Consider the following 23,815-nt stretch of genomic DNA (forward strand, 5'->3'; position numbering starts at 1 on the left):
AAAACATGCAAAACGCAAGGCCTCCACACAACCACGAATCGAGATATAAAGTGTGCGGTATTTTAGATTTTCTATAAATATTTTCTGACGAAATCATTCCAATACATTTTTGCAATCGACAGTTTTTTTGTTTAATAGTTAAATAGTATATAATTGCTTGTTTTATAGATTTTTGATAAGTATCTTGGTTTTTATGCAATAACGTTTAAAAAAAATTAGCGTCATCAAAATCTGTTTTCATCAGTTAAAACAATAATAAAATTAGATTTCAAAAAATTCTAATATTTGAGAAACATGTGATTTTAATTTACTTACTCAAAACCATTCATCGCATCATTTTATTGCTTTTAAAGGAAATATTCATAGAAGTTCTAAAAATTATCAAACGTAATGTCTCCTAATTTAATAAAATAAATCCTTTATTTTTTTCCTTTTTTAAGAGATATTGCGTTGTTTAATAATACTATATCATCGAAAGTTTATTAAGTACAAGAAAAAAATACAAGAATACACAAATTAGAAATTTAACCTAAAATTCAAGATGAAAAGGATAGAAGCCTTTTACCAACTACCACATATTTTCGGAAAATAATTTTTCCTGTATAAAAAAGGTAATCCGTTATGAGTAAGTTCGAATCCCAACGATGGCAGGTCGATACGAATTCCGCCCCCGGCTAGCAGCGACAATGCTGGCGTAAAATATCATCAATGGTACACGGATCATGGGACAGAGTTCCTTTGCCGTCAGGCTAAGCGTGGAAGGTTTTTGTGATTTTCCTCTCTATGTAACGCAAATGCGGGTATGTCCCATGAAAAAGTCCTCCACGAAGGCAAATTTCTCACAATAATTGATCCAGGAGTTCCCTTCTCTTCTGAATTGGGTTCAAAATTTCAAGGCTACGGAGTTAGTAGTCATAAACCCAAAATTGAGTCGGCTGTTCAACGACGGTTATAAAATAAAATATTTTAATAAATTTAAATTCAATGAATTTTGTCTAACTCGCTCGATAGTCTTGATAAAAAATTTTATAAGTTTTGTTAGTTTGAAATAAATATCGTATTTTGTGGTCACTAACACTGACAAATACATTTTCGCCCGAAGCCCAAATGTGGGAGAATGTGTCCTTGTCCTCCAGAAACCATTTGGTCTTAAAAGCTCCACTAATATTTATTATGAAACGGATTTAAATATCGTATTGTCACTTGTCTGTTCTTTCAATTTGACTTTCCAATTATCATAACAACAACTGCATAGTTGAGAGCAAGAAAAAAATTTGCAGTTACACTTTGCCTATGGAACTAATGGGTTAATATTTCGCTTGAGGTTGAAATTTTATAATTAATCTCTCCTTTTTAATTCTCAACTTTGAATAAAATCTCGATCTATTTTGCCAGTAATTCTTTCATATTTTTTATTAATTCATTAACATTTTCAATCTGTTAGGAAAGAAAATATTAAATATTTGACTTTAATTAAAATTTTATAATGAGTTTATCTTTCCTTGGGACCAACGGGTTTCATATTCTTGAAATTAATATTTTCTATATTGTATTGAGAATAGTAATGACTTATTTTAAGTGGTTTTGGTGCATTTATAAGAATATTTACGAAGTTAGGGTAGTATTTTTTTTGTCTAAGTTTTGCGTGAACTTATTATTTCAATTTTTAAAAGCATACATTAATATATGAAAATCTTGATAGTTGAATAAATTATAATTTTGTGGGCAAATATTCCATCAAATCCTGACACACCTGAATAAAAAATATACAATCGCAAACACTAAAGTATTACAATTGCAAAAAATATTCTATTTATTTAATCAGTATGTGGTTTACATTTTAACATTTCTTAATGATATTTAGAAATAAAAAAACAATCAATGCATAAAAATTTTGTTTTTCTTAATGGTTTAATTTTCCTCTCAAAGGATCATCAGTTGAGTATCAAACCCCAAAAAATCCAATTTAAAAATAATTCTCAAAGTGCAAAATAGCCATTTCGCAATATTAAAAAAAGTTGCATCTTTCATAATTTGTTAAATGAAATGTAAATATTACAGGGTTGTTACCATCTGAAAAATAGGAAAATAAAGGGTAGCAAGTTCTCTAACAGTAATTAAAAATGATGAGTTGAATTTTTCACAATTTTTCAAAAACTTTAAAAAAAAAATTTGTTTTAAATCGTAGTGACTCCATATTTATACCGTCAAACATCATGTTTTACACTCTTGCAGGCCTGCCAACTACACGTTTTGCAAAATATTTTATTGCGTGATAAACATTTAAAAATCAAAGCTTTCAGAATTTTCCTGTAATTTTGAGCTAGATAAAGTTGCGTTCGATACAAACTTCTAAATCATTTGCATATAGTAGTGTGGAAAGGAAGTTGAAATGAATAAAAAACAATTCCTTGAAGCATGAACTTAGTTACCACTAGAACAAATTTTACAAAAATTGCACAAAGTGGCTGCTTTTTTTTCCAGGTATGCATTTTTGGCAAACCATTCATGAATTCCCTAAAATAAGAAATATTAATAAACTTACTCTAAAAGTAAAGGTGGTACAAGCAAGGACAACGTAAAAAGAAAATTGAAAATCGTAGCCGCCACTATCCAAGGCCAGAAAGTTTTGATTAAACTAAGTCCTAAACTTCGAGATTCAAGAGATTTTGGTTCCCTGAAAATATTCTCTACGTCATTATAGAATCACAGAGAGACATCGTTTGCTAAGTTTTCAAAATGTTCTTGTTTACGTACTTGTTTATGTTCCATCGTTTCAGGAATTCTGCGTATGCAAATTTGGCCACTAGTCGGACACTTATAAACTTTAGATCAAGCACAGTCAGAAGCTTCCGTCTACTTTCAAAGACGTACCTGGAAAACAGGTTAGGTCTTAATAGGTAGGAAATATTACAACCACACTGAAATTAGTCAGTAATTTAAATGTCTAATTAAGTCTAATAATTCGACAAAAAATACTATAAGAGATAAAATTATCTTAAATTTTTGTGTGTGTACTTTTTTTAAAGTTTGTGAAATTAAAAAGAGGCAATATAATATTATAATAAAAATATTAGAGCGAAAGTATTTAAGATCCGTGAACGAATGTAAGATATGTAAAAAATCTGTTGTCCTGTGAATATTATGTACAAAGGGAAAAAAATAAACAGACCTTTCTGAATAACTACTTTTGAACCTGAAAAATCACTGGATCTCTTTTGATCTAATGATCGGATTTTCACTTTCTAAGACTCAATCTTAATGGTTTGAAGGAGTGACCTCAAACATGTTAATTAATTAGTGCATCTTAATGGTTTGAAGGAGTGACCTCAAACATGTTAATTAATTAGTGCATCTTAATGGTTTGAAGGGGTGACCTCAAATATGTTAATTAATTAGTGCATCTTAATGGTTTGAAGGGCTGACCTCAAATATGTTAATTAATTAGTGCAGACCATATTTTAAGACACGAAACTTACTTTGTTTGAATAAACACACCTTTTTTTCTATGGATTCGGATTTCCGGCTCCCAAAATATACGGTGTAGCAGCTATTTGAGAAATATGGTCCTCATAATTCAGTTAGGAAAGCGGTGCAAAGTTTAGACCACTTAATATTAATTTAACTTTTTGCGCATTTCGCCAAATCTCAAAAACTTTCTAAGAGAATTGAAAAAAATGTTCACACAAAGAAAAGTCTATGCAAAAAATGTTTTTTAATAAATTCATACTATTTTTTATTGTTTTATATTAATAGTCGAAATCATTTTGAATGGTAAGGTACATAATTTTGACATCATCTTAAAAAATGTAATTTTACTGAGCAAAATAGAAAATTTTAACGAAATCAGTCAAATAGTTCCTGAGAAGTCGAATTTTGAAAAAGTCGTATTTTAAACATGAAAGTAACAGTATGACCGCTTCTGACCTGATATATTTTGACTTTTTTTTCAATTGTTTTTAACTGAAAGCTAAATTTTTTTTAAAAATATACATTCTTTGAAAAATGTGCATGCATTTCTGTTGAAATTATTTTCCTCCAGTTTTCAATGGCGTGCAAACCATGAAACCGGTTTAATTAAATCTGAGCTAAAGTTAACTTAATAACATTTTCAAAAGTCTTGAGAAAAGTTTGATCACTTTCTTCCATTTTTTCCAGCTTGTGAGTATTCTGCATTTGGTGGGGTGAGCAAATATATACCTCAGGACTGAAAAGTATATATAAGAATAACCACTTCAAGAAAGGCGAGTCATTAATACATTCTTAGGTTGGCGACAATCAAGGTAAAAAAGATAAATCTGGTAGCTAAACTGTATCTTTATCAGTTTATTTGTGTGTGGGATAATGCTAATTTTAAGTTTCCCACGTGCGAAGTAAGCTGTAAAAACGACACCACAACAAATGTAAAGCAAAAATTTATTAAAAAAGATTACAATTAGCAATAAGTAAAATTAGTCCTCAAATTTGCCATACCCATTTTAGCTGCTACAGTTAATTTTAATATTTTTCTTCTGGTATTGATCAGTTGCATTCTTGGTTATAAGTTTTAAAATTCATGCTGTTAACCCCAAAACTTGTGCTCTCAAGTCAATTCAAGCGCGCTAAACAGGTCAAACTGTGCACACTCGAGATAATTCGAGCGGCGTTGTATTTTATGCAGCTATAATATTTCACACTCGAATATAATCGAGAAATGAAAATAACTATGTGAAAGCTAAGAAAACAAAATCGTTTTATTGATATTTATCATTAACATAGGATTGTAAGCTATAACACTTATTTATTCAACAATAAAATATACAGAGATGCCAACTTGCTCCGGACAGCAAATATATATTTTAAAGTGGTAGTTTATGAATTGTGATTCTTGGTTTAATAAAATCAATTTAGTAGATTTTCATCCACCACTATTTCTAAATAATTTGCAAGTTTAAATCATTCACCACTGTAGAGTTCACATTCTTACATCCTGAAATGCTAATGCCGGCTTTTGAAGGAGGCTTCTCCTCAAGTCATGGTGCTTCACGATCCTGATACTTCATTCAAAGGTGATGCTCTACTGATGTCCTCTTCTCCCTTGTGATGCCGGTTATGTTGAATTGATGCTGATTATCCTGAACTTTACAAGGTGAGTGATACTGATTTTGATCTCGTCAGATTCTGGAGTAGGGAGAGATAATATTGTCAACTAGCCATTTTGATGTCTGGATTTTGAGCCCCCCATTTTGTTTTTTCAAGTCATGCCGTATCATAAAACAGCTCGTGGTGGAAAGGTCTCATTCTCTGGTCGTAATTCACCGTCGCATTGCAAAGAATCCACGTCATTCGAAGAAATCATTGCTATCTGTGGGATATCAAAAAAAATACTTTCCACCAGTTGAACATGAACATATTGACGATCTCGTAGAGTTTTACACTCAGTTTGATACAGAGGAGCTGATTCGTTTAGATAAATTACTTAGCAAACTGCTCATTCAAATAAGATCAAGTTACCCTGGAGACTACGAATACAATTACTTCCTAAAACTGACAAATGCAGCTTATCACGTCAGATGGAAGAGGAAAATTCAAGCAGAAGAAAACAAGGAGATGAATAAAAAATCCATCCAAGTCGAATCAATAATGACTGAAACTAATCCAAGCACTGGCGACATAACCATGGAAAATAAAGATGAAAACCTGAATACAACGCCAAATACACAAACTGACACGGACATCAATATCAACAATAATACAGAACCACCAGCAAAGAAAAGAAAAAAGAAGAAGAAAAAGCAAAATGCAGTCAAAACAATTGTAGATAACTCTACACTCATTTTTACAAACAGCTGTCCTTCTTCTAGCCAACATAACTCAACACATGACGTCACTATCTTGCCGACAACAAAACCTAAGGAGGATACCGACAAAGTACGGGATCCGCCCAGCAAACCTGAAATAACACCGCAAGCTAGATTTATTAAGGTTTTGGTCCGTGGCCTGCCTGTGGACTTTGATACAGATGCCATCAATACAGAATTACAGAAAAACAACGTTGAAACCTTTAAAATAGTGCAGTTTAAGAAGAGAATGGGAGAGGCCCATCGGCTCCTTCCACTCTTTCTCATAATCCTAACATCAACGGCGAATCACCAAAAAATATTCGAAGTCAACAACATGCAGCAGATTCCGATCAAAATCGAAAGATTTCGAGGAGGTCGAGGACCTACACAATGTTACAACTGCCAAAATTATGGACATACGCAAAGCCACTGCAATGCGCCTGCAAGGTGTGTAAAATGCGCTGAAAACCACAGGTCTCGTGAATGCAACAAAGACAGAACAACACCTCCAAAATGCTGTAATTGTTACAAAAACCACACAGCCAACTATACTGGGTGCGAGACCCGCCCCAGCAGAAGGAGTCTTCGAGCAACATCAAATTCAACGCCTAAACTTGCTCACCGATTAGTGTTATTAATCAAAGAATTACAGGAATTGCTCAAAAATGAAGAAGTGCTACGTCTTCTGTGGGATATCATCGGAGAAACATCTCAATCACAGTGAGTTCTATTTTTATTTCCAAGACTCTCAAGTTAAATTCACTGAACTTTTCACAGTAGACTTTTACTTGTGTTAAATTAAATTACATCAAATTTTATTTTCTGAAAATATAGCCAATTAATGCATATGTATTTATCAACTTATGCATGTTAAATTCTTTTGCAAATTCTATTGTATTTAAGGAACAATATTTCTCTGATAAAATATATTTACTGCATTTTCTCCAAATATGTTATTTTATCATGAATCAAGGTATAATTTATCTATATTCATCAATTATGTTCTTCATTTTTCAAAAATCAATTATTGTACATATCAAATCATGTTATATCTTTATTTTAAATTAAAGTCTACAATCAATATTTCTAATGTTATGTAAAAACGTCAATTTGTCATTTTGAATTTTTCATTGTTTTATTATTTCACAAGCGAACGGCTTGATTTTTTTTTATGGCTACCACAATGTATTCGAATGAACTTCAATGTATGTCATAATTAAATATGTGCTAGTTAAAATATTGAAATTTAATTAGTGAAATATGTATCAATTTATGTTAATATTTATTTATGTCAACTTACGTATATATATGTCAAATTATGTTTATATTTATATATGTCAACTTAGATTCGATGAATCAGATATTCAATTGTTATATTTACTCAAGCAAAGTGCTTGTTTTTCTATTAGCTACCACATCGACTGCTAAATTCAAAATGTTATTACTATAAATTTTCTGTAAATTTCTAGATGTATGGGATAGGGGCCGCTAAGAGGCCCAGGTGCCCAATTTTTGTAAATAAAGTAAAAGTTCACATTCTTACTCAGATTTGACTATTTTTTAACAGAGGCTTCACAGCCAACACTCGAATTTTTTTCTTTGCCAAAGCCATTTTGTAGCCAACCTCATACCTGCCAACTTTTCCGGAAGATTTTATTTTCATATTTAAAGTGGTAGCAATACTCATGTTATTCCAATTAACTTTTTGAATTATAATGATAATTATAAATAAGTTTGACCACCACTACATATAAATAATTACAATAAATATATGAAAGCATAATAATCCTTACGCAAGCGAATTTCAAAGGGATCAATATATAAATTTATTTGTGAGTCAGATTGTTTTTCGTTAATTGTGTTACAACCACTCTGAAAATCCATTCTCGGAAAGAGTGAAAGTTGGCAGGTATGCAAAAGTTATATCATGAGAAGAAGGAGTGAGATGACCGCTTCGCGGGCAGGTACTCTGCTACAATACATATCAAGTCAAGGTACACATTCAAGCTATACCTTTCAAAAAGAAAACAAAAATAGTCAAATATATGCAAAATTAACTTTGTAGTTATTTACTGTTTTTATTAATTATTTTGGCGTGTCCGAAGCAGTTGGCATCTCTGAATATAGCCTTTTTCCATGGAACAAAAGCGCAGTACATCAAAATTACCCATCAAAAGAAAAGTCAATGTTCTGAAGTGTGTTTTTTTACTTTAAAAAAAATTGATTTTTTTTCTTCAAAAAATGTGCCTTAAGGGGTTAAATTGGAAAATTGAAATTGGAGCATACAAATTCGAAGCCGTTGATAGCTTCACCTATTTGGGGTCTAAGATTAACAACAAAAATGACACTACACGAGAATCACGATGGCCAATAAGTATTTTTATGGCCTAAGAAAATATCTTAAGTCAAGCCTAATAAAAAGAAAAACAAAAGTGTTACTCTATAAATGTCTTATACAATCAGTGCTTACATACGCATGTGAGACCTGGACAATGACCCGTGGAGATGAAAATATGATAGCTAATTTTGAGAGAAAAATACTGCGAAGCATTTTTGGTGGAATAAGTAAAAACGGTACCTGGTTTAGAAGATCAAATACGGAACTCTACAAAGATATAAAGAACCTGATGTCATTAAATTTATCAAAATTCAAAGGATTAAATGGGCCGGCCACATTAAAAGAATGGAGGATAGCAGGACAACCAAAAAAGTTTTCTGTGCAAGGCCAACAGGTACAAGAAAAAGAGGACGACCAAACCTAAGATTTTTAGACTGCCTTGAGAAGGACCTACAAATTTTAAAGATAATTAACTGGAGAACCTTGGCTAAGGGAAGAATGTCTTGGCATAGGCTTGTTGAGAAGGCCAAGGCCCATCCTGGGCTGTCATGCCAATAAGAAGAAGAAGAAGAAGGGGTTAAATTACTTTGTTAAAAAAAGTAGTGTGCAGAGTAAGTTAAAGAACTTTACTTTCCACACATGATAACGAATTTCGACTACTCAATATTTTTCCTTTTTAAACTGATTCGCAACGATCTGATAACAACACTTTTCAGAATTACAGGAATGGGAATAAAATTAAACTGTATAAAATTTTCAACATACTTGATGAACCAGGATATGGTAACATAAGAAATAAATGACACATCTTCTATGACTTTAGCGTCCTAAAGATTAAAAAAATAAAATATTATCAACAAACGAAAAAAAATTCAAAAACAAATACAATCTCTATATACAGAGTACTAAATAAAAAGCGGGCCACACAGAACAATTGATCCATTGATCGGATCTTCACATGGGACTCAATCCTAAAGTTTCTCAAAATGAAGACATTTCAAGTTACGAAATCAGACATAAAAACTTATTTACTGACTTTTTCGGCGGATTCGAATTTCTGACCTTTAAAATATAGGTGGCAAACGCAATCTGGGAAACATTTGGTCAGGAGAGATGTCCAAAGTTTTAACTCCTTAATGTTAATTTCACTTTTTGCGTATTTCGCCATATCTCGAAAATTTTTAGTCAAATTAAAAAAAAAATTTCACAAAATTATAAAACTTGTTTATCTAAAGATAATTTCATTCAAAAATAGCTTTTAGCTAATGATTATTATTTTATTTAACACTAGACGAAAAAATTTTGAATTGGAAGGTATACAATTTTTTACATGCGGTTTAAATGACTAACTACAAAATGTGGATAGGAATCGGTCGAATTATTCCTTAGAAATTGAATTTTGAAAAAAAATCGTGTTTACAAAATTTGATTTTACAGGAATAATTCGACCGAGTTCTCTCAGATTTTGCCATTTAAAATTACATTTTTTAACATGATGTAAAAATTCTGTTCCTTTCAATTGAAATTTTTTTCGACTCTTATTTAATAATATAATAGCAAATAATAAATATCAATTAAAATCTATTTTCTACATGGAATTTTCTTTGAATAAACGTATTTTACAATTTTTTACAATACTTATTAAATTCGCTGAAAAAGTTCTTGAGATGCTACTAGTTTTCCATTTTCTTGGAACACTAGTCAATATATATTTACGGAAGAGAATGATTAAATTTATTCCTCTTACAGTAATTTAAAATATTTTATTATTTTTTTAGTTAAGAAAAGTGGTAAGATATTTATCCTGTAAAAATTGAATTTATACATTGCTTTTATTCCATTGCTAGGCATTATTGTAAGAAAATTAATCGTTAGCACAACTATTTTTCAAATAGAAGTAGGAAAAATAAAATTAACTACCTGGAAAGAATCAAAGCTCCTGTAATCCACAAACATAGTTAAGAAAAGCTGAATATATACGAATGAAAAATAAATCATGTTGACAACGAAAATGACTTCTGGCAATGGTCTTTTTCCCTACGAGGAAAAATGATTTTAGGTATAAAAACAAGAAATCTCAATATTTTTTATGGAAGCCGATTTCTGAAGGAATCCCAAACGCACGCCAAAAATATTGGTATGAAGAAACTAATATTAAAACTATTTGAAATTTCCTGATTTAGCACTTACTTAAATCCAACACTTTTCGCGCATTAGGTAATATATTTCCATGGTCGAATTTAAGTAGCAGAATTAATGTGGCGAACAAGTTCTTTTTCTGAGTAACTTTTGTAATTTAGAAACGCTATTTGTTAATATAAATCTACATTTTATTTTTTTTCGGAAGCCGACCGAGCAGTCAACGTGCCAGACTGCGAAGAAAGTGGTTGCGAGTTCGAATCCCTCTCAGAGCAGGGATGTTTCTCTCTGCGTGTTGTGCTCTCTGTTATGGGATGTGTGAATATGGCCCACCTTATAAACAGGTATCTGTGTGCATTGTGGCATGGGTAATTCTGTTCGACTTCGTGTCTTAGGTTCACAGGTGCCCACCGAGGAACATTAAATGAGCAACACTTGCGGCATCTTCCACGACGACGAAGAAAAATTTTGTGCTTGCTGTAAAAAAAAAAAAAAAAAAAAAAAAACATTCCCAGATCACTCGGAACTTAGCTACTCAGCTCGAAGTACTCATCTTTACTTTATCAAAACGCATGTTACAGAACAAGGACATACCTCAAAAACCACGTTTCTAAATAACAATTGAATACCGCCATTTTTCACGCTTTTCAAAAAGGTGTTTGATTGTAAGTATGTGTTTCATACAAATTTAGTCAATAATTAAAAGCACTATTGGAGAGCTAGCAAGCCTATTATATATATATATATATATATATATATATATATATATATATATATATATATATATATATATATATATATATATATATATATATATATATATATATATATATATATATATATATATATATATATATATATATATATATATAATAAATACAAGAAAACACTAAGAAAGTTAAGAAAAACAATAAGTATAATTTATTGCGCTTAAGCTGCAAGTAAACAGCACTCATTAGATAAGTTCAAAATGAAGAATAAAACAAAGAAAAATTATAGACTTATGAAAAAAAGGGGGTGGGAAATAATAAGTAAAAAATAACAAACAACATTTTATTTAAAAGAAAAAAAAATGAAATGTTAATTAAAAAGCCGGAAAAAAAAGATATAATCTTTTCTTCAGCCCACACGATTATATCCGCAAAACAGAGTGCTTTCTGATATTGTATCAATAAAGCAAAATATATTAATACAATAGTGTGAGGAGCACTCAAAAAAAAAAAATATTTTTTTATAAAATAACTACAAATAAAATAGATCATAAAAAGTAAAAATAACATGTAAAATCAGATAATAAAATAAAATAAAAAGAAAAAACATTAAAAAGGGGGACTAAAAAGCGAGTAGCAAAATCATAACAACTTACAAGGACGGATATTTTTCAAGAATGATTTAAAAATGTTTTCGCAGAAAGATTGCCAGATTACAAAATATGAAAACAAAAGCGCAAATCATATATATATATATATATATATATATATATATATATATATATATATATATATATATATATATATATATATATATATATATATATATATATATATATATATATATATATATATATATATATATATATATATATATATATATATATGTTGAAGTTATTCAAATATAATGGTTGTCGAAATTATTTTAAACCGTATTTATTTTGAAGAATAAAATGTGATGCTATAAATTTTGCTACCAACTTAAGTATAAAAATAATATCTTCCGGGAAAAACAGGAAAACTTAGCAAGTTTACAATTGCTTTTACTCTGTGCATTTAAGAAATGTACAGTGCGTCAAAAAAAAACGAACCACTCTGAATACCTTTTGATCTAATGATCGCATCATCACACTCTAGGACTCAATCATAATGGCTAGAGTGGGTGACTGCAAATATTCTAATTAATAACTGCACACGACGATATTTTAAGTTACGAAATCAGACACAAACACGTACTTTCTCTGAATAAATATGCCTTTTTTTTCCAACGGATTCGGATGTCTGAGCCCCAAAAAATAGGGAATAGCAGCAACCTATGGTCCCAATAGTTTGTTCAGGAGAAAACAAAAAATAATGAATAATAAGAAACATGAAAAACAATAAATCTTTGCTAAAAGTTATTTTTCGCCTCCAATTATCGATGGATAACTGAATTTTATTATTGTGAACAAAAAAAATTCCATTCGCATAAAAAGTTATCCAGATATGGCTAAATGTACAGAAAATAAAATTAATATTATGAGGTTCAAACGTTAAGTCGCTCTCCAGACCAAATTATGGGGACCATATTTCCTACATTACAGCAACCCCCTAAATTTTGTGGGTCAGAAAATCGAATCCGTCGTAAAAAAGGTATGTTTATTCAGGGATAGTGCGTTTTTGCGTCCGATTTCATAGCTTGAAATTTCATATAAAATCTCAAATTTCATAAGGTAGGATATTTACGGTCATCCCTTCGAATCATTAAGAATGTGCTCGTGAGGGTGAAGATCCGATCATTAAATCAAAAGTTATTCAGGGTGATCAGTTTTTATTTATTTATTTTTTGGCTCACATTACAATAAAAAAGCATTTAATGAAAAAAATTTCAATAAAAAACTACCAGCTTTTATTTTAAATGAGACTTAATATATTTTTATATAGTCCCGTTATAGCTGTGCCACTAGGTCCTTCATTTCTGCACAGTATTAAAAAATTGCTATGTAAATAGCAAGGAACGTATTACAAAGATATTTAAAAAAACGGTGAATTACTTCAAAGTAAGTTTTGTAGTTTTTTGACTATTATTGCTTGTTTTTTAAAAGGTATAGCATTCCATACGTACAATAAAGTGGTTAATTATATAAACCTACGAGTTATTTAGAAATATTGGTGGATAAAAATCTACCAAATTGAATTTATTAAACCAAGAATTACAATTGATAAACTACCACTTTAAAACATATATTTGCTGTCCGGAGCAAGTTGGCATCTCTGGTATTATAGAGAAATAATGACTGATTAATGTCGTGTGTCACGATTTTGAGAAATACCCTTTGACTCCTTAAATTTAAATCATTGAGGATCGACGCACCCTTAAACTCCTCTCAAAAAGAATACGACTGGAAACTCAATTCACTTTCGAAAGTTATCGTTGAGGAAAACGACATTATTGCATGACCATATTTAATTAAATAAGTGAATTTTTTATTTTAATCTGAAATTAGATTATTGTACAATATACAGTTGCTTATAGTAAATAATATCGGATTATTTTATACACGAATGTCCTACCTGTTTTTTAAACAGTACCTCTTGTCAAAATGTAGTATTTTCGCTGTTATGAAATGAAACATTTTGACTGCGAAAAAGTTGAACTGAAGTCCTGAATGGGTTTAACCATCACCTCTTACATACCCTCCAACTTATGAGGATTTTGAAAATAGTTCTTTCTAGTGGTAGCGAACCAAAGTAGAAATTTTTAAAGCAAATGGATCCCTCATAAAACTTTTATCAGAACTTAAGAATCTAGCCATATGGCCTGCACTTTTATAAGTAATAGTGGACAAGTTACGTTAAAATTAATTTTTTTTTAAATATTAAGACATTAATTTTGCTACGGTCTGAAAAGAAGATTTCTGAAACTACGGAAATTCCGTAGCAGTTGGAGGGTATGCCTTACACCAGAAAGCACAAAATAATATTACTGCAATTAGAATGAAAACTAAAATTTTTTTTATTGAGAAGTAAAAATTTCAATGGAACCGTCTCATTGCAAAAAAACAAGCCCCCACACGGTTTCTTATAAGTAGTCTGCGCAGATTATTTAAAAAGCGAACCACTTGTGCGCATGAACCCAAATTCTATTTTAAAAGTACTTGAGAGAAATTTATCATATTTATTTGAGAATTGAATCTGTAGTGGTTGACAAGTAAATAAAACAAACCAGTTATATTCATTAATTAAAAATTTTTAGACATATATTTGCTACCACTTTCTAATAGATTTCATATTAAGTGGTTCTTTCACTAATCGGACTGTCTACAAAAAAGCGTGTGAAGGCTTTCAGTTATGGGAGGCGTTGGTATAACCCAATCAATCCTAAAGTTCCATGTAGTCTTTTCGAAAAGATTAAAACTGGTAGCTCAATTGTTTCATCCTCCATATTTTTCTGGGAGAAACAAAACAGTCGCATTCAGAAAAATTTATTTAGAAATTTAAATAATATTTATGTAAGGATCCAGGCCTGAAAGTGGGACGATAAAGAGAAAATACTGGTAGAATAACTATTTCAATATTAGATATTATTCGGGAGGAGTTATAGTATTCTCAATAACAACAATTAACTGTAATGAAATTTTTCACGGCTATGAAGCAATTCAATATAAAAAATTGTATCCGTTAAAAAAAATTGCTAGTTATAGATTTTTATTATTCACGAAAAAAAAAATAATTAAATTTATTAGTTACCAGTTTTTATTCTTTTTCGTCTCGATATATATCGGCTTTCAGCCCTGTTAGGATCTCATTATTGTGATACTGAATAACTAAAGTCAACGCTCGAAAATTTCCCATCAAACTAATTATCACTTTTCTCAAAAAGGGCTTTAAAATTAAATGTTGTATTTTCACAACTGTAGATTTAAATGGGTTAACCGGTTAACGCCCAGCGTCATATATTTTAGGACAGTTCCTTTTTTCAAAGACATTCATTGTGGTAGGAAACTTTTTTCAGTATTTTCCTTTATCTGGGTGTATTAAAAGATTCTCAGATACCACAATGATTTAGTTATTTCTGATTAGATCTACAATTCTAAGGAGCAAGTATTTTTTGATCTATCGAAGACTTTTAGAAAGACCTAACAGTAGAAAAACCAATTAATTTCGATAATATATTATACCACTTTTTGTATCATTTCAATTGATAAATTTGGGACAAAACGGGTTAATATATATTTTATCTAAAATTTTCAAAAATAAATAATTTACTCCTTTAACCTAAGGCTCCTATACTATCAGAGCTGACCTATCAAGCAATATTGGAGCAAACAAGTTCGCAAGTTAACGTTATTTTAGTATTCGTTATGTTATTACAGAAATGCCAACTGCTGCAACCACGCCAAAATAATTTAAAAAACGATAAATAACTACAAAGTGAATTTTGCAAATAGTTGACAATATTTGCTTGCTTTTAAAAATGTAAAGCATGTTTTAATTACTGTGAAGTGGTGAATTATATAAACCTACGCATTGTTTAGAAATAGTGGTGGATTAAAATCTAATAACTCGAACTTAAGTAACCAAGAATTACAATTAATATACTACCACTTGAAAATATTTATTCGATGTGCTTATGCTAGCTCTTTGCTCCAACAATAAATGATAAGTCGGCCTGTCTAATTCAGGGGCTCTACTTTAACCCATTTACGGCCCACAACGTCGCACGCCGTCCAAGTTTCTTGCAAAAAGATTAAATCTGCTAACTCATGTCTATTTTTTAAAAAAATTATTTCAGTGAAACAAAAACATTCGTATCTGTCAAGATATATTAATATTAAAGAAGCTTTATTTAGAAATATTAGAAATGACGAAAAGACGGCGTATTGGATCAAAGTATAATTCACCAATTCATCGATTCATTATGGCATATTAATGTATTTTTATCGATTCATAATTAAGCATTAACGTATTTCTATGTATATAACATTAACTTTATCATTTTTAAGAGTTTTTTAAATTCCATAACGGGGAAAATAGTCTCTGTGCAAAGTGAAGTTGTGCTTGAAAAACTTTTCTTGGGGGAGAAGGAGATCCAAAGAAGTTAGCAGTTTAGTTTTCTGACAATCAGCACACTTCGATGGCTATCTTTCTGAATAGTAGACTGAACTTTTAGAAATAATAGCCATCCGCACATTTCACGCACCTTGGTGAACCATTGCATTTACAAGTGTTATTCAAAATATTGGAAGCACTTCTAAATACTAACCCTACGTAAACAATCTTTCATTCAGCAACTAAAGTTTTGGAAGAACTTACATGACAAAACTCTTGACACAATTTAAACGAAAATGCTTGAAGATAATAGAGAGGATAGCATTTTTACCCTTGCTAAGTCTGGATCTATCAAAGTGTATAAATAATCCTTTTAATAATTCTCCTATAAAAATAATTTTTTTTTAGCTGAAACATCACTAAAATTGATGTAGTGCAGATAATTCTGGTTTTATAAAATAATTTTATTTTCATATTTAAAGTGGTAGCGAAACTGGTGTTATTTCATTAAACTTTTTGAATGATAATAAAAAATATTAAAAAGTCTGACCACGCACTTACAAATAAAATATTACAATAAATATATAAAACTATATATAGTATAAAATTATAATAGTCTTTCTGAAGGCGAATTTCACACTGGTCAATAAGTAAATATATTTTTTAATAATAATGTTTCTCGATATATTATATTTAAGAATACTTTTCCAATATATATTTAAGAATACTTTTTTATTTATAGTTGATGTTTGAAAAGAAATCAACTATTAATTTCATACATTCATTTCGGTCAATGTTAATTTTGCTTGCCTGAAAAGGAAACCAATTCTGAAAGCTTAAAGCTTGATATTTCATATTGTGTTTCAGTGTCTATAACTAACATCGGGATTGGGTACTGAGTCGATGATTCGAATCACAATCTGGCAACTTGATTCGAATCAATTATTTTAAACGAAATAGATTTCAATCATAATAAATAATTGCTTCGTAAATTAGAGTTAGCTTTGTTTCACAGTGATGCTATGTTATACATAGTTAAAAATTTCTTGTAAAACCTAAGATATTCTTACGCTTTCATTATTAAGAACTTAAGATTGGATTTTAAAAATTTAAAAATTCGATGAATTCAGAAGAAAATAATTTTTAAAATAAAATTCATTTGTAGTTCTTAAAATTTACCATAGTTACAAGTTTGTATAGCAATTAGCAACACATACAATATAACTATATGAAAGATATAATAAGTATATTTATTTACTTAAAAGTATAGTTATTTATATTTATTAAGTAATAATTTTTTTTCTATCGACATTAGTTAAAAGAAAAATAATGATAAGAAAGTAAACTTTTTTCAAATTTTTTACAATTTCGAATTTTTTTTTTTTGAAGCATTTGATTTGGATTACGTGACTCACAATTAAGTCGTTTAAGTCATATTACTCGAATCAGTGATTCAAATCACTGACTCGAATCATGTGACTCAGATTCCTGATTCAAATCATATGATTCGGATTACTGATTCATACGATTTGGGTCACTATTCGAATCAAGTGATTCATATCAAAGATTCAAATCATGTGATTCAGATCAATGATTCGAATTAAGTGATCAAAGTCAAATGATTCAAATTACTGACTCAAATCATGTGAACTCTATTATTCATGTTTTACTTTTAAATCACTGAATTCAAAACATCCTTCTCTGAATCTTTCTACACGAATAGGGTGATCATTATAACATTGCAAATCAAAATTTGACTGTTGTTCAGTAGCTTCAGAATATAAGAAAACAAAATTAGTGAGAGAAGCTTAATGACCACACTAGTTTCACTTTTTCTTATTGGCGAATTACATACATTTTCAGAGCTGTAACTTATTGTTTCTGGTCTAAACCTCTTCGTAACGGGCAAGTCATTAATGCGATTGTACCAAATCAGAATAGAAAAAAATAGTAGAAAACTGTAGGTTAAAAATAGCCATGGCTAATTTAATATACTTATTTTTATTACATATCTGATAAATGTTAGTTCAAAGTGAACCTACACAATTTTTTCAGGCTAATTAGTAATGAATTAAATAAATTAATCTATTATCAACCACCCACAAATAAATTAATAAAAAAAATAGTTTTGTTTCTCAATTTACCTTTTTTTTTCCTGATTGTCTTCACCCTGAAACTGCATGCATGGCTTGCCAGTCTCGAAGAGTTAATTCTAACAAATAATTTTGAATTTCCTTCTCTTCAAAAAATATTAAAAAACTGATGAAGAAAAAAAACTCTCCAGCAGAAATGATTAATACAGCTAAAAATAAAATATTCGCTTTTATCGCGGACAAAGCGATGCCAACTTCACCAGAATCGCCAAAATATTTCAATATACGGTAGCCTATTGACGGTAGCCAACCTACGAATTAAAATTTGCAAATTTTTGGTTGACTTCGCCAATTTTTTAGAACGGGAAAGAGCGTTCGCCTTCCAATGAGGTGATCCGGGTTCTAATCCCAGTGATGAGAGGCCGATACGAATTCCGCATCCAGCTTGCATCGACCACAGTGCTGACATAAAAATATCCTCATTGGTAGACGGATCACGGGTTAGAGTCCCCTTCATGTCAGACAATCCGCGGGAAGTTTTCGCATTTTTCCTCACCATGGTACGCAAATGCTGGTTAGTTCCATCAAAAAGTCCTCCCCAAAGGAAAGTTTCTCCTAAACCTTTATCCAGAATTGTCGATGTATTCCGGATTGGGTTTAAAATTACAGTTGAACATAAGTAGTTGTAAACCCAAAGATTGGGTTGACTGCTCAACGACAGTTATAAAATATAATAAAATGCTTTAAAAGGCTCATCACGACTTAGCTCTAACAAAGGGACGTATCATATAAGCCATTGGGATAAGCCATAAAAACCTTATGTATCGAACTTACTAAATTAAGAATCATACATTGAAAGACTACCACACCAAAATATGTATCCGCTGTCCGGAGCAAGTTGGCATCTCCGTATAAGGCATTTATGAAGGAGCTCTAAGTATTTTCTTTATAAAATTTGTTATTTCACACAGGATATATTCGCATACTCTTTTGCTCAAAAATATTATTGTTTAACTATAAATTTCTAAACCCCTTATTACGAAACTTATCACTGAAATGTAACATATGTAATGTAAACATATCACTCTACAGGTCACTAAACTGTATCTTTACCTTGAAACTGTTTCTTTTTTCTTTATAAGTGAACAGTTAAATGGTACTTACAAAATAAAAATAATCTAATATTGCTGATCTCTGTAACACAATGCCGCACAGTGTTAACACGAGCCAGAAAACTGATAGAGCATATGAAGTAGCCACTCCACACATCTTATGTCGAAGCATAAGCTTTATGGTTAAGATCTGAAACACAAATAAGCCGTATAAGGTGACTGAACTTAGTGAGTTAACATTGCTTCGAAAAATTATTAAAATAAGTCTCAAGTTAAATATGATTAAGATTACTAACTATACGCTTACCTAATTTTAAACACTTTTAGGGCAGCAATCACGCGTCTTTGTCCCACCCTCTGCGTTTAGAGTCCACCCCCCGACTACTAAATTTGAAACAAAGCGCAAATTCCTTTTAAACTTGTTTATTTTACTTTTAATTAATATTTAATAATCAATTGTAATCAATAACCATATTCACTAATACAACAATAGAGCACAGCGAATATTCCTGGTTGACGAGTTATCTCGTCCGTCGCAATGAAAGAGTTACTAAACACAGTGGCGCGACAGCCCATAGAGAGTCAAGGTCTACTGTGCCGACCTCAGCTTTCCTGACCTTGGGCTCTGTGGTTCAGGAGCAGATGTTCCGGTTAGAAGGTCGGCCGAGCGCGGAACCCCCAGTGTTTAGTTCCCAAGCATGCTTTTTACTCTATCTATCGATCGAATCAATCTATCGATCTCAATCAATCTATCGAAATGATGAAAGGCTGAGTCGACCTTGCCAGGCCCGAACTCGTTAATTTTACTTTAAAAAATAATAATCAATTGTAATCAATAACTATATTCAGTAATACAGCAATAGAGCACAGAGAATATTCTTGGTTGAGGAATTATCTCGTCCGTCGCACTGAAAGAGTTAAAGGATGTGAAAATAAGATTTAAATAAGTTAAGAATTATTGGAATAGTCAATTTTACGCTTGAATCGTTGTTATTAAAAATATGAATGTAAACCTTGATAAATTTAATATTTTAGACATTTAATACCATAAACTTGCATGGCCATTGAAGGATATAAAAATGAGTCTTAAATGTTGAATATTATAGAGGTTGCAAATTATTTACATTGCTTTCGAGGGCTAAAAAAATAAGCTTAATATGTTGGATATTTAAAGCTATAAATTTACATTGATTTCTAAAAATATTAAAATGTGTCTTTAATGTTGAGTTGTTGTCCTCCTACATCAGAAAGCCTCTACACGGTTTTTAATAAGTAGTCTGCGCAGACTATTTAAAAAGTGAACCAGTTTTGCGCATGAACCCAAATTTTTTTTTTAAAGTAATTGAGAAAAATTTATCATATATATTTGAGAATTTAATCTGCAGTGCTTGATAAGTGAATAAGACAAACCAATCATATTCATAAATTAAACAAATTTTTAGACGTATATTTGCTACCACTTTCTTATTTTTATTAGATTTTGTATTCAGTGGCTCTTTCGTAAACTGGTTTACCCTCGAATCAGCTGCTCTCAGTCTATAAGTCTAACCTATCGTATAATGGTCCAATCAAACTACATATAAGAAATCGTGTGGAGGCTTTCAAAAACGTTGTCATTACGGAGATTATAAACTCAAAAGTTTATTTATTTAAAGAAGTTGAAAATTTCACTTACAAAAAGAAGAATTTTAGAAGATGAAGCTACGAACGAGGAATGAGGAACACCGACATCTGAGATTTTCAAATGAATATTTGTACTACACTGAATTATGCTCACAATCAGAAGGCTAAATGACAACACCTGTGAATGATAAATTGAAATAAAAATAGAAGCTCTTAATGTGTTAATAAAAATAGAATGCAGGAAAAGAAGAAGGGGTGAAAATTCTATTTGTTTCATAAACCGTAAATTAAACACTAAGAATGGTCTTTTCACACAAACAGAATTTCCTATTTGAAGATCACAAAGGGTTTACCTGTATGTCCATTTTTTTGCAAACATGACGATTGAATCTACGGCTGTTTCTTTCTGAAAACTTTATTTTTATTTTATAACCGTCGTTGAACAGCAGACCCAATTTCGGATTTACGACTACTAATGTTCAACTCCGTAGCCTTGTTATTTTGAACCCACTCCAGAAGACAAGGGAACTCCTGGATCATGTATAAAGAGAAACTTGCCTTCATGGAGGACTTTTTGATGGAACTAACCCTCATTTGCGTTACATGAAGAGGAAAACCACGAAAACCACCCATGATTAGCCAAACGGCAAAGGGATTCTAACCCATGATCTGCCTACCACTGACAATATTTTGCGTCAGCACTGAGGTCGGTGCGAGCCGGGGGTTGAATTCGTACCGAACGGCCTTCGCTGGGATTCGAAACCCCGTTCACCTCATTGGAAGGCGTACACTCTATCGCCTGAGCCACCACGACTCCTTTTTGCCTACGAAGAGGACTTTTGATGGAACTACAAGGGGACTCTAACCCATGATTCGTCTACCACTAAGGGTATTTTACGGCAGCACTGTGGTCTGTACAAGCCATTTGTGTAATTCGTATCAACCAGCCATTACTGATATTCGAACTCGGTTCACCGCATTGCAAGGCGAACGCTCTATCCCCCCAATCGCTACCGATGACAATCAGTTCTTCCCAAGAATTATTACACAGTGCAGATGTATAAGTGAAAAACGATGCCCCGTTTAAACGCTTGAGGAATCATCATTCCTGTTCATCGAGCTGTTATGGCATCATCCTGTTATGGCATCGGGCTGAAATTTTTAAATTAATTTGGTGAAACATTTCTTATACCAAAATATTTCATGTCTATATATTTCCTAATCGGCCAACAAGAATACACAAGGGGGGGGGGGAACAGACGACTTCAAGATATCCTACAAAACGTCTTTTGTGGCAACTGCATACCTGCTATATCCCCTTAAAAATAACGAACCACTTCATCTGTCAAACCATTGCAGTGGCAAAAAGATGTGAAAACCAATATTAATAAGCCATCACCACTGATAACATAGAACGAAATCTTTACGACACTAGTGTCCCCATATAGGAAGCTAAACATCAAAACTTACAGTTTTTAAAAGTTTTTTGAGAAATCTGAGTTGCGAGTATTTTATAAAAACCTCTGCATTTTGAATGTATCTCAGAAAAATGAAAGACGAGGAGGCGGAAAAATGAACAAATCAGAGTATTGTGAACACTACTGACTCCTAAATGTTACGGGAATTTCGGTGAGGAAATTATTGATTAAAGAGGTTTTGGGGGAAAAACGAAACTCGTTTTTCGAACTTTATTATTATTATTTTTTTTAAAACATGTAGTTTCTTGATCTTCACAAATATTAGGAAAATTATTACGTATACAGAAGTCAGATATGTGCAAGATAATTTTTACCTAACTTAAAGTGTTGCAAAATGACGGAATACTTCAAATTGCTTTAATAAATGTCTCGCTACAACTTGAATATTTTGGATGAACTTTTGAGAGTTCCGCTCTTCAAGTGTTGAAACATGTTAACTCTTTGACGCAAATTTTTATTAAACATATTTTTCATAATTGTTTCATTATTTTGTATTAATTTAGGTCGAAATAATTGAAAAATATTGTTAATGAAAATAATATATATTAGCAGTTTGCTAATTTATGAAATACAACATAAAATACTGATGCCCTTTTTCTGCGTTAAAGGGAAAACTTCCCAAACACGGCTCAATTCTAAATAATAATTTTCCAATTTTGTACTGATTTACAGTTACTTAGATCGAAGAGAAACAGTTATTCATCAGTGAAATTTCTTTAATTCACAAAATCAATTATTGGTAAATTTTTGAATATGAATAAGGGAAAAAAATTTCAAACAGCTCTTTTTGGATTTTATATTTTAATATAAATATAATTTCGATAATATAACAGATTTTTTAATAGCCGTGAGACTGTTTTTATTGCTAATTTTAAAAAAAATACCGGTGTCCCATCGGCGTCAAATGGTTAATGGCATCGATATGGTGTCAATTTATGATTAAGAAGTAGCAGCAATCCTACAATTATCTATGCAATTACGGATAATTTTCTTGAGTTTTTTTTTCTTTTTATCTTCAGCCCTGAAGCCACAGAACTGGTGATTAACCGGAATTTTTTAAATGCATAATCTTTTTCATATTATTTCTTGCCAGCAAAATCAATGACAGGAGAACAATATTAATTTGACTATTAAAATAATTTTTACACTGAGCCCTTTTCATATTGCCATATTATTTTACCCAATTTTCATTTTTATCACTCTCAACAAATAATGGTATATTTAAAATGATGCTTACCAGTTTTGAAATATTCAGCCATGTCCACGGTAGTGGATTCAGGCTTTTTCGTTTTCTTAATCGCCATATGCAGTTGATGAATATAAAACTGAAAATTGCAGCTGGAATAATTACAAATATGACATCTTGAAAACAACTTGAAAAATCTGGTACCTGCGAATTCCATGTTTGATCCAAATCCTGAAGGAGATTTCAGGTTACTATACATCACTTAAAGAACGAGAAAATGTTA

At 31.0% G+C, this 23,815-nt stretch overlaps 1 protein-coding gene across 2 annotated transcripts in view; it reads right to left on the bottom strand.

Annotated features, from left to right (window-relative positions):
• Window positions 1-23,815, bottom strand: part of LOC107441881 (multidrug resistance-associated protein 1) — a 69,912-nt gene that overhangs the window by 43,897 nt on the left and 2,200 nt on the right. For both annotated transcript variants that reach the window (XM_087163521.1, XM_087163522.1), the window contains exons 2-8: window positions 23,584-23,763; window positions 20,921-21,046; window positions 19,298-19,435; window positions 10,081-10,197; window positions 8,926-8,987; window positions 2,758-2,874; window positions 2,546-2,677 (exon numbers count right to left, since the gene is read on the bottom strand). In XM_087163521.1, the coding sequence (XP_087019647.1) occupies window positions 2,546-2,677; window positions 2,758-2,874; window positions 8,926-8,987; window positions 10,081-10,197; window positions 19,298-19,435; window positions 20,921-21,046; window positions 23,584-23,763 (872 nt within the window). The remainder of the gene's footprint in view (window positions 1-2,545; window positions 2,678-2,757; window positions 2,875-8,925; window positions 8,988-10,080; window positions 10,198-19,297; window positions 19,436-20,920; window positions 21,047-23,583; window positions 23,764-23,815) is intronic.

Source organism: Parasteatoda tepidariorum, chromosome 5 (genome assembly GCF_982258835.1).
Source record: "Parasteatoda tepidariorum strain Cologne lab strain chromosome 5, Ptep-v5.0, whole genome shotgun sequence".
Classification (NCBI taxonomy): domain Eukaryota; kingdom Metazoa; phylum Arthropoda; class Arachnida; order Araneae; family Theridiidae; genus Parasteatoda; species Parasteatoda tepidariorum.